This window comes from Sinocyclocheilus anshuiensis, unplaced genomic scaffold, assembly GCF_001515605.1.
Source record: "Sinocyclocheilus anshuiensis isolate Anshui unplaced genomic scaffold, SAMN03320099.WGS_v1.1 scaffold941, whole genome shotgun sequence".
In the NCBI taxonomy this organism is placed as follows: Eukaryota; Metazoa; Chordata; class Actinopteri; order Cypriniformes; family Cyprinidae; genus Sinocyclocheilus; species Sinocyclocheilus anshuiensis.
The window spans coordinates 351,514-368,302 of record NW_015555791.1 but is presented as its reverse complement, the minus strand read 5'-3'; the positions used below and the strand labels follow the sequence as shown (position 1 = coordinate 368,302).

The 16,789-nt window shown below is 35.3% G+C and overlaps 1 protein-coding gene across 2 annotated transcripts in view; it reads right to left on the bottom strand.

Annotated features, from left to right (window-relative positions):
• Positions 1–16,789, bottom strand: part of eps8l2 (EPS8 signaling adaptor L2) — a 58,465-nt gene that overhangs the window by 2,300 nt on the left and 39,376 nt on the right. Inside the window, exons 8-20 of one of the 2 annotated variants that reach the window (XM_016468946.1) lie at positions 12,384–12,493; positions 12,233–12,297; positions 11,961–12,087; positions 11,729–11,817; positions 11,319–11,393; positions 10,424–10,572; positions 8,256–8,331; positions 5,464–5,535; positions 5,347–5,381; positions 3,507–3,612; positions 1,848–1,997; positions 1,708–1,756; positions 1,455–1,632 (exon numbers count right to left, since the gene is read on the bottom strand). In XM_016468946.1, the coding sequence (XP_016324432.1) occupies positions 1,455–1,632; positions 1,708–1,756; positions 1,848–1,997; positions 3,507–3,612; positions 5,347–5,381; positions 5,464–5,535; positions 8,256–8,331; positions 10,424–10,572; positions 11,319–11,393; positions 11,729–11,817; positions 11,961–12,087; positions 12,233–12,297; positions 12,384–12,493 (1,281 nt within the window). Of the gene's footprint in view, positions 1–1,454; positions 1,633–1,707; positions 1,757–1,847; positions 1,998–3,506; positions 3,613–5,346; positions 5,382–5,463; positions 5,536–6,226; positions 6,333–8,066; positions 8,102–8,183; positions 8,332–10,423; positions 10,573–11,318; positions 11,394–11,728; positions 11,818–11,960; positions 12,088–12,232; positions 12,298–12,383; positions 12,494–16,789 lie in introns of both variants that reach the window. The other variant, XM_016468945.1, reaches the window with a different exon arrangement.

Below are 16,789 nucleotides of genomic sequence, written 5' to 3'. Positions count from 1 at the left end.
TTACACCAAATACACAAAATAATGTTCTTTTTAGCAACATCATATGACCCCTTTAATGAGTTCACAGAAAAAAAATATTTAAATATTTTTTCCAGTTTAGAATGCTTGACGTTTCAGTCAAAAATAAACTGTATATTTTAAACGTTTCTTATTATTTAGGATTAATGAGTTCTAGGTAAAAATACAATTTTATTTTTAATATTTTTCATAGTTTAGTAGTTTTAATTCCTTGTTTTATTGTTGTGATTATTTTTTTCTTTTCTTTTATGTAAAGCACTTTGAATTACCATTGTGTATGAAATGTTCTATATAAATAAACTTGCCTTGCCTTGCCTTAATGAGTTTTCAGTAAAAATAAATAAATAAATTTAAAAAAATTCATAGTTTAGAAGGCTTAATGAGGTCTTAATGTGTAAGAATAATTTGTATGTATTTCTATATATTCTTTATAGTTTAGAAGGCTTGATGAATTCTCAGTAAATACATTTTTTATTTTATCTGAATATTTTTCATAGTTTAGAAGACTTCAGTTTTCAGAATAAATGATTTCTTTTAATTTTAAAGTTCTTTTTATTTTATAGTTTAGGATCGAGTTCAGTAAAAAAAAAAAAAAACTGAAATAAATTCTAAAGTAAATCAATTATTTTATTTTAATACATAGTTCAATTTTTCCTGTAGTGTGAATCGATACGTTTTTGTAATAAAAATATCCATATTCAAAATGTAATAATCACTTTAATGTAGCTTGCGCCAACAGCTGTACATGGAAGCAGCTCTGGGAGGTTGACGTATGAGTTCAGCATTGCGCATGCGCCGGTGAGTCTCGTGAAAACCAACGTTTGTTAACAGAAGCAAAGGAAGCAAAGTTTCCTTACTTTAGCAAAGGAAAACCAGTCTTCTCTTGGCTTATATCGAAATCCTCTGACATTCTTCTTTACAAATCCTCGTTTTGTACTTCTAATAAGTGACCGTTGTTTTGTTTTGATTTCTCCCCTGCGCTTCCGCATTCGTCACTTCTGAGCGGCACATGCGCAACACCGACGTCTTACATCATCCGCCCGGAACGCCTTCCGTGTACAACAGTGAGCGCAAGCTAGATTAATTGATTGATTATTACATTTTGAATATGGATATTTTTATTACAAAAATGCATCGATTCGCTACAGGAGGTCTTTGTTCACCCCCCGGAGCCGTGTGAGGCACTTTTTATTATGGATGGATGCACTTTATTTCACTTCTTTTGGACTGATGAACTGCAACACCCGCTGACTGCCATTAAACAGCTTGGAAGATCAAAGACAATTTTTAATATAACTCCGACTGGATTCGTCTGAAAGAAGAAAGTCATATACGCCTAGGATGCCTTGAGGGTGAGTAATTCATCGGCTTATTTTCATTTTTGGGTGAACTAACCCTTTAAGGAGTTCTCTGTAAAAACATTTTATTTGACTCACGGTTTGGAAAAGCCCTTGGCCTTGAGCCAGGTGGTGACCTCGGCCGGGCTGGAGTCAAACGCCAGCGGGACAGTAGACTGACGCACCACCTTGAAGTTCCTCGTGGGCTGTTGAATCTTATTTCCACTGATCAACATGAGCAGCTCATCGTTCACTTTATCCATCTGTTGAGTGTGACCTGAGGACAGTGAAGAAACATGTTAAATACACAGAATCTGATCTTATTTATCTCGTATATTTGTCTCAAACTCACCGTCTTTTTCACTGCCCATTGAGCCGGAGGGAGACTGTCCACGGTATGGCTGTGTGAGAGACAAAATAATGATTCATTAGTATTTTTAATGATCAAAAATGACTTGTTTTTCTGCTGTTGTACTGTGTAAATGTGTTTACCAGACTATAAGGTATTCCTGGACTGTATGGCGGGTCAATCATAGTTTGAGGGTCCTCCAGTTTTACCACATCCAGGATATTATAGGGCACGTATCCCGCCTGTCCACTTCGATTCCTCAGCTTCCACCACTGCTTATCATCCTCCAACACCTTAAAACACACAACCATTAGTTCCTTCAGAACACAACTTGTATTGCACCAAATTTAGCAAGTGCTTTTTGTCAAAGGAATGTGCATAGCAGCTAAGATCAGCTCATCTTTTGGGAATTTGATGAGAAATGTTAGTTCATAATGAGATCTCTGACGTTTGAGACAATTTAAGAGTGATTTGAGAGGAAACAATTTTCTCAGGAGAATCATCTTGAGAATCATCTCCATTAGAGCTCAATTTAATCTCATTGCTGTCTTTGAGAAGCACTTGAGATGTTAAATGTGATTTTTCAGTCTTCATACTCAGGCCCGTAACCAGCTATGAGGCCACCGAGGTCCGGACCTCTGTAAATTTTTGATGTTCAAAAATAAACTTTGTTCTTTGACTAATTTGCTGTTAAACTCCTCATATGAATGCCTGCATGACATGTATAATTCAGTTTAGACAGTTTGCAAGAATGTTTAGCGTCCCTGTTATGAAAATGATCGCTGCGGAGTGAACGAGGCTTGAGAGAGTTGTGAGTGAAGGCGCGGGCGCAGCTATTTTAAGCGTTTTTGGACTTGTCTTTTCCACTTAATTTAACACTTTAGAAAGTTAATAAAATAGGAAGTTGCAGTTTACTGTCAGCGATATCTTTATCTTATCTTATTTGCAAAAGATTGGAAATAGTTTTGGTTTATTTTTATTAATTTTTTTGTTTTAGTATCAATATCTGGCAACACTGCATCGCCGGCACTTAAAACTGAAAGCAATCAAAAAAGCCCATGGACAGGTTTTTGCTGACAGGATATGACATTCAGTAACGGAAAAGCGAAAATTATCATGATATTATCTGTCATAAACGTTATCAACGCTGTCAAAAACAGTAGCATTTAACACTAGTACACACAGATCTGTAGAACAAGTAGATTACAGAATGAAATGAAATACGCAAAAACTAGCCATGAAGAAGTCTATGCTATGTCATGCAGTATAGTTAAATTTTCACAAATCATGCTACAAACGTTCATAAGAGCACTAGACAAAGTTATTGTAGTTATGTATTGTTGCAATAAACAACTGATAAAATTATCCACCCTTAAATATAGTAAAGTATTAACACATTTTAATGCAATAAATAGGGTATGATTTAAAAATAATCATCCCTCCAAAACAGAGAAAACATGTCTGTCTCCTTTTAAAGTGTTTATAGTGTATATAATGAGTTGTATTTGTAGGGGTTATTATAACACAATTCTTTAAAACCAACCCCCATCATATCACCAGTCGAATCGGGGTGTCGGATCTGTATGGCTGTTTGACCCTAAAGTTCATTATTTTACTTTATAAAGTGTAAATTATTCTTCGCTTCAGAAGGCCTTTATTAACCCACCAGAGCCATGTTGAGTATGTTTATGATGGATGGATGCACTTTTTTGAGCTTCAAACTCATGGCAGCCATTCACTGCCATTATAAAGCCTGGAAGACCTCACTAATTTTCAAAGTCTGGATACGGCCATGTTCATACCTCCAGAATTTCATCCTGAAGCACCGACAGCTCGTTTACGTTACGTGCCACAAAGTGGTAGCGGATCTTTGCATACTTGCGAGAAGCAGGAGACATTGAGAAAGACCTGGAAAAAACATGAGTGCAACAAGCTGATCAGAAACAAAATCTTCACATGGAGCGAAAGTCATTCAACATTCCCTTTACCATTACTATCACACTGAAAGGGGCAGGTTGCCACAATGATTTTGGAACTATCAAAAGAAAATGAAAAGAAATCTTGCCATTTAATATAAAATATGCTATTTAATAAAGTGCTGCAGGGATGTTGTATTCTTGTAGACCAAAACCCAGAAATTAGTTTGAATTTTAGCACTTCTGGTTCCATCGTCCTTAAGTCAATGGGTTTTTTGAATGGGACTTTGGGTTAAAGGACTCTCTCATGTCGTTCCAAACCTGTAAGACCTTTGTTCATCTTCGGAACACAAATTAAGATATTTATGATGAAATCGGAGAGCTCTCTGACCCTTCATAGACAGCAAGGGTACTACCACGATCAACGCGCACAAACGTAGTAGGATATCGTTAAAATAGTTCATGTGACAACTGTAATTTTATGAAGCTACGAAAATACTTTTTGTGTGCAAAGAAAAACAAAAATAACCATTTTATTCGACAATTTCTTCCCCTTCAGTCAGTCTCCGCCATTCACGAGAGTACCACGATGCATGCACATGCATGTCTATCAAAAATATCTTAATTTGTGTTCCGAAGATGAACGAAGGTCTTATGGGTTTGAAACAACATGAGGGTGAGTAATTAATGACAGAATTTTCATTTTTGGGTGAACTATCCCTTTAAATGCCTGAAATAAGGTTTGTTTGTTTTCATGTTTTATTCTACAAAATATAATGCATCAGTATTCCCTCTTTGATTTTAAAAGCTTTTACTTGTCTTGAACAAGGCGGTTGCAAAAAAGTGGCTAAATGGGTCTAGAGGTTGTCTGCAACATTAAATGTCAACACACTGAACAGGTGAACTCATCTAGTCGCTTTATAATGGCTGTAATAAAACTACTCGAACTCAAACTTTCAGGGAAAATGTTTTTAAACAAAGACCGAAAATGTTGAGGGAAGCTAAACAGTGGTGACGTTGAAGTCATGTGACTTCACTTATAGCCTGTGTTTAGCTTTTTACTTTTGGCAAAGGTATTTAGGCTTCAAAAGTTATCAGTCGTGATGATTATCATGATTAAAATATGTAGGAATCAAAGTTTTGTTGGTTACACATCTTATTTTCTGCAACAATCCAAAAGCCAATAGAAAAATGCTATTGGGTTTTTGATGAGGGAACCAGGGTGATGGGAACTTATGAAAAAAATAATAAAACACCAAATTCGTGGAATGCCATTGTTTTGGCTCAATGAAATTGTAATTAATAAAATGTAAAAAACTTCATGTGACAACTTGCCATAAACTGACATTTACTACAAGACACCATTTATTCCTGAACTATTTTGATTAAATATACGGTGATTGTCTGAATGTATATCAGTTTTAGCCAAAAAAGATGAAATAGTCATTTTAGTTTGAATGACACAATTCACTTAAATTCTAATTTAATTCTAGATCAGAGGGAAACATCTTGGAATGACCTCGTTGCTGGAAGGACCTCATGAAATCATTCGCAGAAGGTGTTCTTTGGTTGGGTCTCAATCATTTTTAAAACATGTCCAAGTGTGACCAGCCAAAAAATAATCAAGGTTTTTAACCTTTTAAACACAAGAAGTGCCTTTTTTCTAATATTTACTACAGATCAAAACCTCAAAGTTTCTTAGATATAAACATGACAACTAACTCACCCGTTTGAAGAGAGCGATGACTGTGATCCATAGAACTGAGATGGAAAAGATGATATGCATTTAATACAGAGAGGAGGTTTTCACACAGAAGAGATGGTGATGTTTCATCACTCTCACCTCTTTGGGTCTGTATTCTGTCTGCACCGGCGCACCGGCGGTCTCCGTCTCCCACGGCGACGAGCGGAATAGTTATCATGATATTATCTGTCATAAACGTTATCAACGCTGTCAAAAACAGTAGCATTTAACACTAGTACACACAGATCTGTAGAACAAGTAGATTACAGAATGAAATGAAATACGCAAAAACTAGCCATGAAGAAGTCTATGCTATGTCATGCAGTATAGTTAAATTTTCACAAATCATGCTACAAACGTTCATAAGAGCACTAGACAAAGTTATTGTAGTTATGTATTGTTGCAATAAACAACTGATAAAATTATCCACCCTTAAATATAGTAAAGTATTAACACATTTTAATGCAATAAATAGGGTATGATTTAAAAATAATCATCCCTCCAAAACAGAGAAAACATGTCTGTCTCCTTTTAAAGTGTTTATAGTGTATATAATGAGTTGTATTTGTAGGGGTTATTATAACACAATTCTTTAAAACCAACCCCCATCATATCACCAGTCGAATCGGGGTGTCGGATCTGTATGGCTGTTTGACCCTAAAGTTCATTATTTTACTTTATAAAGTGTAAATTATTCTTCGCTTCAGAAGGCCTTTATTAACCCACCAGAGCCATGTTGAGTATGTTTATGATGGATGGATGCACTTTTTTGAGCTTCAAACTCATGGCAGCCATTCACTGCCATTATAAAGCCTGGAAGACCTCACTAATTTTCAAAGTCTGGATACGGCCATGTTCATACCTCCAGAATTTCATCCTGAAGCACCGACAGCTCGTTTACGTTACGTGCCACAAAGTGGTAGCGGATCTTTGCATACTTGCGAGAAGCAGGAGACATTGAGAAAGACCTGGAAAAAACATGAGTGCAACAAGCTGATCAGAAACAAAATCTTCACATGGAGCGAAAGTCATTCAACATTCCCTTTACCATTACTATCACACTGAAAGGGGCAGGTTGCCACAATGATTTTGGAACTATCAAAAGAAAATGAAAAGAAATCTTGCCATTTAATATAAAATATGCTATTTAATAAAGTGCTGCAGGGATGTTGTATTCTTGTAGACCAAAACCCAGAAATTAGTTTGAATTTTAGCACTTCTGGTTCCATCGTCCTTAAGTCAATGGGTTTTTTGAATGGGACTTTGGGTTAAAGGACTCTCTCATGTCGTTCCAAACCTGTAAGACCTTTGTTCATCTTCGGAACACAAATTAAGATATTTATGATGAAATCGGAGAGCTCTCTGACCCTTCATAGACAGCAAGGGTACTACCACGATCAACGCGCACAAACGTAGTAGGATATCGTTAAAATAGTTCATGTGACAACTGTAATTTTATGAAGCTACGAAAATACTTTTTGTGTGCAAAGAAAAACAAAAATAACCATTTTATTCGACAATTTCTTCCCCTTCAGTCAGTCTCCGCCATTCACGAGAGTACCACGATGCATGCACATGCATGTCTATCAAAAATATCTTAATTTGTGTTCCGAAGATGAACGAAGGTCTTATGGGTTTGAAACAACATGAGGGTGAGTAATTAATGACAGAATTTTCATTTTTGGGTGAACTATCCCTTTAAATGCCTGAAATAAGGTTTGTTTGTTTTCATGTTTTATTCTACAAAATATAATGCATCAGTATTCCCTCTTTGATTTTAAAAGCTTTTACTTGTCTTGAACAAGGCGGTTGCAAAAAAGTGGCTAAATGGGTCTAGAGGTTGTCTGCAACATTAAATGTCAACACACTGAACAGGTGAACTCATCTAGTCGCTTTATAATGGCTGTAATAAAACTACTCGAACTCAAACTTTCAGGGAAAATGTTTTTAAACAAAGACCGAAAATGTTGAGGGAAGCTAAACAGTGGTGACGTTGAAGTCATGTGACTTCACTTATAGCCTGTGTTTAGCTTTTTACTTTTGGCAAAGGTATTTAGGCTTCAAAAGTTATCAGTCGTGATGATTATCATGATTAAAATATGTAGGAATCAAAGTTTTGTTGGTTACACATCTTATTTTCTGCAACAATCCAAAAGCCAATAGAAAAATGCTATTGGGTTTTTGATGAGGGAACCAGGGTGATGGGAACTTATGAAAAAAATAATAAAACACCAAATTCGTGGAATGCCATTGTTTTGGCTCAATGAAATTGTAATTAATAAAATGTAAAAAACTTCATGTGACAACTTGCCATAAACTGACATTTACTACAAGACACCATTTATTCCTGAACTATTTTGATTAAATATACGGTGATTGTCTGAATGTATATCAGTTTTAGCCAAAAAAGATGAAATAGTCATTTTAGTTTGAATGACACAATTCACTTAAATTCTAATTTAATTCTAGATCAGAGGGAAACATCTTGGAATGACCTCGTTGCTGGAAGGACCTCATGAAATCATTCGCAGAAGGTGTTCTTTGGTTGGGTCTCAATCATTTTTAAAACATGTCCAAGTGTGACCAGCCAAAAAATAATCAAGGTTTTTAACCTTTTAAACACAAGAAGTGCCTTTTTTCTAATATTTACTACAGATCAAAACCTCAAAGTTTCTTAGATATAAACATGACAACTAACTCACCCGTTTGAAGAGAGCGATGACTGTGATCCATAGAACTGAGATGGAAAAGATGATATGCATTTAATACAGAGAGGAGGTTTTCACACAGAAGAGATGGTGATGTTTCATCACTCTCACCTCTTTGGGTCTGTATTCTGTCTGCACCGGCGCACCGGCGGTCTCCGTCTCCCACGGCGACGAGCGGAATAGTTCCAGCGGCGGCTCCCAGCCGTTCCGGAACTTTGGGACGTACAGAGGAGCGCACTGATCTTTTGGCCAATCAGCTCTAAGATACACAAAGACACGCCCAGAATCAGACAACATACAGACTGATCAGTTTTTCTACGACTGATGCTAGTCTAGAGACGGATCATTTTTATTTTGACACCTTTCTTTCTTTATTCATTCATTCATTCATTCATTCATTCTAAAGAGATACCATCAAATATATCCCATATTATTTCATACGATAAAAATAATATCATCCATTAAAAAACATCAGTTGATTACTAGTCAACACTGCTAAAATTTAAACATGTAAAAAATTATTCACAATCAAACATACATACTAATGGGTTTTTTTTTCAATGATTGATGCTAATCTAGAGATAATATTTTATTTTGATTGATTTTGATCTATTTAGTTAGTTAGTTAGTTATTTTATTTTAAAGAGATAACATTAAATGCACCCAATAATAATAATAATTTTTTTCAGACATTAAAAAAAACTAATATCAGTTGATCACTAGCCAACACTGCTAAAATTCTAAATATTACACAATATTTATTTAATTCACAATAACACATACATACTAATTGTTTTTTTCAATGATTCCGGCTAATCTAGAGAAAAGATATTTATTTTGATATTTTAAAATTATTTATTCTAAAGAGATAGCAAAATATATCCTGTAATGTTTTATATTAATATATATAATAATAATAATAATAAAAATAATAATAATAATAATATCAGCCATTAAAAAAACTCATGTCTGTTGGTCACTAGTCAAAACTGCTAAAATTAAAAAATATTGCATAATTGATCAAAATTCACAGTTTCCAATGACTGATGCTTATCTAGAGAGAAGATATTTTATTTTGATACATTTTAAAATGTATTTATTCATTCTAAAGATAACATAACATAAGATATATCTAATAATAATAATAATATCAGCCATTATATAGGTCGATCACTAGTCAAAACTGCTCAAATTAAAAACTTTACACTATTTGCTCAATTCCCAGTAAACCTAAGTAATCCTGTTTATTTAACCATTGAAATGCCAATTTTGGGATTGACACAAGAGGGAACTACCATCATCTGATACTGATCATCTCAAAATGAGAAACACTGGCTGATTACGCAGCTCGATGTATCTGTTTACCACTGGCACACACACACTCCTGTAACACATCCACAGTGGCTGAATCATCACCTGGGTCGCGTCCAACCGTCTCCCAGCAGCTCAAAGATGGTCATCTCTTTGGGAGTCAGGTGTCCTCTCAGGAAGTCCACTGTGTCCCGGGACAGGTGAGGAGAGATGACCGCACGCGGCAGCTCGGGACTGCCACAACTCTGCAGTATCTGAATTCACACACATACAAGTTTTTTTAGTAATCAAGAGCTGTGTACAAAGTGTACACATTATGATTGAATGAGGCCTGAATGAGTCATTGCAAAATAACTGTTATACACCATTGCATTCTGTTGTTATACCAAACAGGATGATGATGATGATTATAATTATTACTATTATTGTGCTACTGTCAAAGGGCAATTTTTTGGGGTGTTCTCAAAGGTAAGTAAGATTCATAATGATTTCATAGCAAAATATATCCTGTAATGTTTTATATTAATATATATAATAATAATAATAATAAAAATAATAATAATAATAATATCAGCCATTAAAAAAACTCATGTCTGTTGGTCACTAGTCAAAACTGCTAAAATTAAAAAATATTGCATAATTGATCAAAATTCACAGTTTCCAATGACTGATGCTTATCTAGAGAGAAGATATTTTATTTTGATACATTTTAAAATGTATTTATTCATTCTAAAGATAACATAACATAAGATATATCTAATAATAATAATAATATCAGCCATTATATAGGTCGATCACTAGTCAAAACTGCTCAAATTAAAAACTTTACACTATTTGCTCAATTCCCAGTAAACCTAAGTAATCCTGTTTATTTAACCATTGAAATGCCAATTTTGGGATTGACACAAGAGGGAACTACCATCATCTGATACTGATCATCTCAAAATGAGAAACACTGGCTGATTACGCAGCTCGATGTATCTGTTTACCACTGGCACACACACACTCCTGTAACACATCCACAGTGGCTGAATCATCACCTGGGTCGCGTCCAACCGTCTCCCAGCAGCTCAAAGATGGTCATCTCTTTGGGAGTCAGGTGTCCTCTCAGGAAGTCCACTGTGTCCCGGGACAGGTGAGGAGAGATGACCGCACGCGGCAGCTCGGGACTGCCACAACTCTGCAGTATCTGAATTCACACACATACAAGTTTTTTTAGTAATCAAGAGCTGTGTACAAAGTGTACACATTATGATTGAATGAGGCCTGAATGAGTCATTGCAAAATAACTGTTATACACCATTGCATTCTGTTGTTATACCAAACAGGATGATGATGATGATTATAATTATTACTATTATTGTGCTACTGTCAAAGTATTTGTAATTTTAATTATTTTTTTATAAAATGCAAAAAGTTGTCTTTGCGGTAGCATTAGCATTAAGGTTTTGGTCTGTAGTAATTTTAATCAATTTCTAAAAAAAAAAAAGGATACATATAACAACATAAAATATAATATAATATATAATATACTAATTACTTATACAATGACATAGCTCAGCCAGAATTTAGATAAATCTGCCCATTTTGGGGTGTCCTCAAATTTAAACCTCAAATTTAAGTCCTCAAATGTTCTTTGTATTTGTATTTTTATTTATTTATTTTTTTTAATCCAAAAAGTTGTCTTTTAGCAATAACATTAGCATTTATTTATATTTTATTTGCATTTTTAATTGTCTTTATTTATTTATTTATTTATTTTGTTTGCAATTTTAATTCTTTTTTTTATTATTATTATTAAATCCAAAAAGTTGACTTTTAGTGGTAACATTAGCATTTATCTAGTCTGACGTAATTCTAAGCATCAATTTTTATAATAAAAGCAACAGAAGTTTATGGTGTGTTTTTATTTTGTGCATGTGTTCAGTTCCTCACCAGTTCCAGAGGCCCAAACAGGAAGTGCACTAGCTCTGCAGCGGTAGGGTTCTGGATGTGTTTCTTCAGTTTGGCCTGTAGAGGGCGCACACAAACAGTCAACACATTTCACTCACTCACATTATGGGCCTCTTTCATGAAACAGCAGAAATAAAGTTGCATGCATTTCATCCATAAAACAATTCTTACATAAATTGTCACTTAAACTAAAAACAACCAATTTTTTGTTTATAACGAAATTTGCTCTTGTTTTTTTCAGCATGTCATAAAATGTTTACATTCGAGTGCAAATATTCCAGATGATCTTTTAAATAAAACCACAGCAGTTTTGCATGAGTTAAAACATTGTTTATTTATGTTTAAAGGCTTTTTTTTCAGTTTAGGAACAATGCGATACAGGCTAAACCCACCAGCAGATTGAAAGAGAGTTTCAGCTTCTGAAGACAGTCGATAAACTCGCCTTCTGATGGCGGTTTAGCTCGTAGTGTTAGCATTCCCTCTAAAACACACACACGAGAACCATGTTTGTATAGCAAAGCATGTAAATGTATTTACACGTGTTGCTTTCCTAAGCATAACTAGCTAATAAGTGCTTTGTTGAATGAATAAACGAATGCTGCATTAAATCAAATGCATATGTACCTGCCGGTCCTCTCTTTTTGTTTTTCTTGCTCCTGTTGCGCTGGTTGAGTTGCGCGAAAGCCTCTGCCGCTTTATGAAGACGTGCAACGAAGATCTCGATGTCGTCTAGAGTGCAGTTCAGGATTTGCTGAATGACACACACAGAGTGAAAACACACGGCCTGAGTTACAGCGTTACGTCTGGTCTGATGTAACCACGAATCTGATGCACTCAATGGTTGAGTGTGTTTTACGTGTGTGTGTGTGGAAATCCAGTGTTACGCAGGCACTCACCACGTCCTTTTCGATCCGCTGGGCCAGTTTCATATTGGACTCGGGGTCCTGCATCGACAGTTCATCTGAGACAAACATGCAGAGTATTTACGATCCATGCATTTACTGTAAACGTAAGCATATAGGCATTTTGCTTCTGTGTGTTTGGCACCTTTCATGTCCGTAGCTGCAACGCGACCCTTGACCCCAGGGCCAGGATTTCTAGGCTCAGAGGCCGGGATGATGCTCTCCCGTTGGCGTTTCATCTTTTCTTGGTTCATCCTGGTGTAGAGGAGAGAGAAAATGCCTGTGCTCAAAAACTTAGTTTGCAGCCTACGTAGGAAGTATTTTAAGTATTTAAGTATTTCAGTCTGCCTTAGTATTTTAAGGCAGACTGAAAGGTAGTTAGCAACTTTAAACAGAGATAATTTTGGCAAAGTTTAGTATTTGCCCGAAATTACCCTTGTCAGCACGTATAATTTGTTGAGAATGCAATCCCTTAATGCAATGTGACGGGCTCAGATGGTGGAGAATGCGGGCAATGTCAATTATAAACTTTTATACACTTATAAATTATAAACTAATCAATTAATTCAGTACTAAAAAGAATCCAAGTTGGTCTAATCTAATTCAAAACTGACTAGCAACACCCTTTACAACCATTTAGCAACGGCCTTAACCCACTCAAACACCCCAACAACCACCTAGAAGTGCCTTTGACCCTGCAAAGCCTGACATATAGGGCTGTAACGATTCACTCGTTTTCTCGATGCATCGATTACAAATCCTGACGATGCAATGCATCGATCTTGCAACATGGATTTTTGAATCGTGAATCGCCGATTTCAGACAGTAATCGTTTAAAATGTTAAAAATCGAATGAATCGCGATTTCTATAGCGATTCAATGCTTTCAAAATATATACACATTAAAATACTACAAGCACGAATTAACGGAGACCTTGAACAGTGTTCGTGCCCACGCATCTCACCTTCATGCGCTCCACTATTTACCGCCTGAGACTGTCACAGGATTGCGCTCGCGCTCCGTTCGTCTCACTGACACATTTTTTGAGCAGCTGATGTGTGATCTCTCCTTAGTACTCGTGGCCAGTAATGCTAAAGTGAAGTACCTTTACTTTTCTGTAGTTTTTCAATGGCTCTCGGTCATACCGACGACATTACCTGAGCAGTCGAAGGCTGCACATTTATTGGAAAGAGCAAAAATGTAAATGTCTAAAGCATACACACAGTTCCACTGAATGAGAAATGTGTTCTAACAATGTCGTTGAACCAAATGTATGAAGGAAACTGTTAAAATAACCACAGCATTAACACAACCTTGAAATAAGAGCGCAAGGTTTATCTGATAATCAGATCATGAAAGTAGCGTTCTTTGCTATAGCAAACAGACAACTGCGCGTTTTCCTTCAGAATCATCATTCGCAGATGGAGAGGAAAAGTTAAAGACTATAGCATTTTATTTTATGAGAATGAGATAAAGAAGTTTTCGCACTGAAAGAGAAGTGATCTCGCGCTCATAGACGTGCCAGGCTAAATCTGCAGATAAACTGTATACAAAGCAGAATGAACTGAAACGTTAAGACAATAAACACAATAAATAAATAACATTTTTGAATGATGCAGTGCTAATTGACATATCATTTATTACAGTACAGAAACTATAAAGTATATTTTCTACCTTATTCTGTGCAGAAAATTGAAATAATTGTTTGTAGTATATAAAACGATCATAAAATTGCCATTAGGAAAAAATTATAGATTACAAATGATTGATTATTGTCCAGCAGTGTTTTTGATTTCTTATAGCAAATTCAAAGTAAGAGAAGAAAATAATTCCTTGTAAAAAAATAATAATAATAATAATAATACGTACATACATAAAATTATTGTATTTGACATTTCTGTCACTTCTGAAATGATGGCTATGCCCCTGGTGTGACAAAATGTTAGCCTATACATAATACTTTTAAAGCTCTTTTTTTAAATCTTGGCTTACATAAATTTCTACATGTGCCATGTCATGCCCCATAGCATCATTAAACTAGCATCTAACAATGGACAAAAGTGGGTTTTTTTCTGTAACTTATGGTTCTCTAACCATAAAGGCTGCTGTGTAATTTGCCCCCTGACTAAGCATTTTTTTAAAGAATTTAGGGGAAGCATTGAAATAATCCTGTGAATGCACTTAAAGAATGCAGAATCGAATCGTTAATCGAATCAAATTGAATTGTTCTGAATTTGCAAAAATCGTTCTTGAATTGAATCGAAAACCTATGAATCGTGAATCGAATCGATTCGCTATCTACCCAAAGATTCACAGCCCTACTGACATATTAAATAATGGTCCAAGTTTGTGAAATGGAAAAGTTTGTTGAATCTTTAGACAAAATATAAAATAATCCACAAAAAAAGTTGTAGCATATTTTTTTGCTGTTGTTTTTGTTAAGTATCATATTTGATATATCAGGCTTTTATGGTTCATATAGTGTTATATAGTGATAATATGGAGCTCATACTTGAGGATGCCCAAACTGAGCAAAAATATGCAATTTGGGACTGTTTCTGATATTTATATGGCCAAAAAGATAAATTTCTAATAGCTTGTAATGTAAATCAATTAAATTTTTATAAGAGTAGAGCAGACTACTTCTATAAAATACTTATGAATATCAGTTGTCACACTTTTCTAAAATGAGATGTATGGATAATGTATACTACAAATACATTTACATACTTATGTACGTAATAAAAAATACCCTGCAGTTGTACTTTTAGTATACTAAACTGATATACTTAAGTCTGCTAAATTGGAACAACTACTCTTGGGCTTAATGCACTTTAATTGAAATTGAAATCCAACTAAATATCTACTTAAGTATATTTGATTGTGCTAAAGTGGAACTATTGCAAGTACACTTCACGTACACTTTAAATATCTTGCATTTGAAGGCCGATATTATTGAAAGATCATACAATCCTCATCAATAGTGACATTTAAAACACATTTTAGGCTTAATATTAAGAAATGTGCATTGTGTACTAGTAGTACTCTAATATCTGTAAGTCTCGAGTGTTATGTCAGTAAATATGTTAATAGATTTGAACTATACTTTGTATGAAATAAATGCAATTTAAAAGTATTACTTTTTTACTAGGGAATATAAAAGTTATTGTCATGCTTTATAAAAATCACTAAAGATTTCACAGTAAAAAAACAAGTGTACAACAACCTCACAGAGGATGTTTTTTACAATTTACAAGGCCTTTTACTCGTTAAAAAAGTCTAACTATCAATCAGATGACAGAAGGCGTGTAGTGTAGTGTTGTTTTTGGCGGCCTGTTTTAATTCTTGTTACAACACAGTAGGGCTATTGCAAACAGAAACAATACTGTACTACATCGATGTTTCCTGTCAGCTTGATTTTTGAGTGGACTTTGCTGTTCCGATGAGCATGAACGGTATACGAGTGGAGCAGTCACATGGGCCGCGAGTGACTGAGCGGAGCACACACGCGCATAGAGCGAGATAACACACACACACACACACACACACACAGAGTGGGATAATACCATACAGTCTATGGATAATACACACACGCATAGAGCGGGATAATACACAGAGCGTCACACGTTTTTTACACAGCACCCCTGCTCTCGACAGACCCCGGTTGGGAAACACTGCTCTAAATAATGCCGCGAGTGGGGCTTGAGGAAGTGACGTCGCCTGCGTCTGCGCAGTGCGACCTGATGCAGCCCCTGAAGCGAGACACAGGAAACAGAAATACTGCAAAATAATAATAATAATGCAACTAAACGAGACGAAATAACGTTATAACATTTCGTTTCGTCTCGTTTTGGTCAACGAAAGTAAAGAGGCATTTTAGCATAGTTTTTATTTTGTAAACCACATTTAGTCTCGTTTTTATTCGTCAACGATATTGCATTATACATTTATTTATAGTCATCGTCACATGACCAGCATTTTCGTCTCGTTTTCGTCACGTGATAAAGGTTCGTTGACGACGATATTTAGTCATAATTTTCGTTGACGAAAGCAACACTAGTGTAGTGTTTGTGTAAAACAGGTTTTTCAGCATGGTTTTGGTCATATTGATAATTTAGATGCCTTAGAAATGTGTGTATCAAATATGACACAGTACGAATTTATAGGGCTAAACATCCTAAGAACCACCTAGAAATTGCCTAAAACTACCTAAACACCCTAGCTTTTAATGATGGCTCATTTTGGCTAAATTATAGGCTTTGCCTTCCTATCATACAATTTGCAGAGACAAACTGCTTGTGATGAGCTCAGGTGGTGGAGAATGCGGGCAGCGTTGATTATAAATAGAACTAAATCAATACTAAAAAGTATCAAAATTGTTTGATCTAATTAAAAATTTACTATTTTACTCCATATTTGTGTGTTTTATGGGAATTTCTTTGTAAGCTTGGCATGCTAAATCAATTGCGAATTGCGTCTCCTGTGCACTTCTCATTAGTCACTTACAATGGCGCTAATATGTGTGTGTGTGTGTGTGTGTGTGTGTGTGTG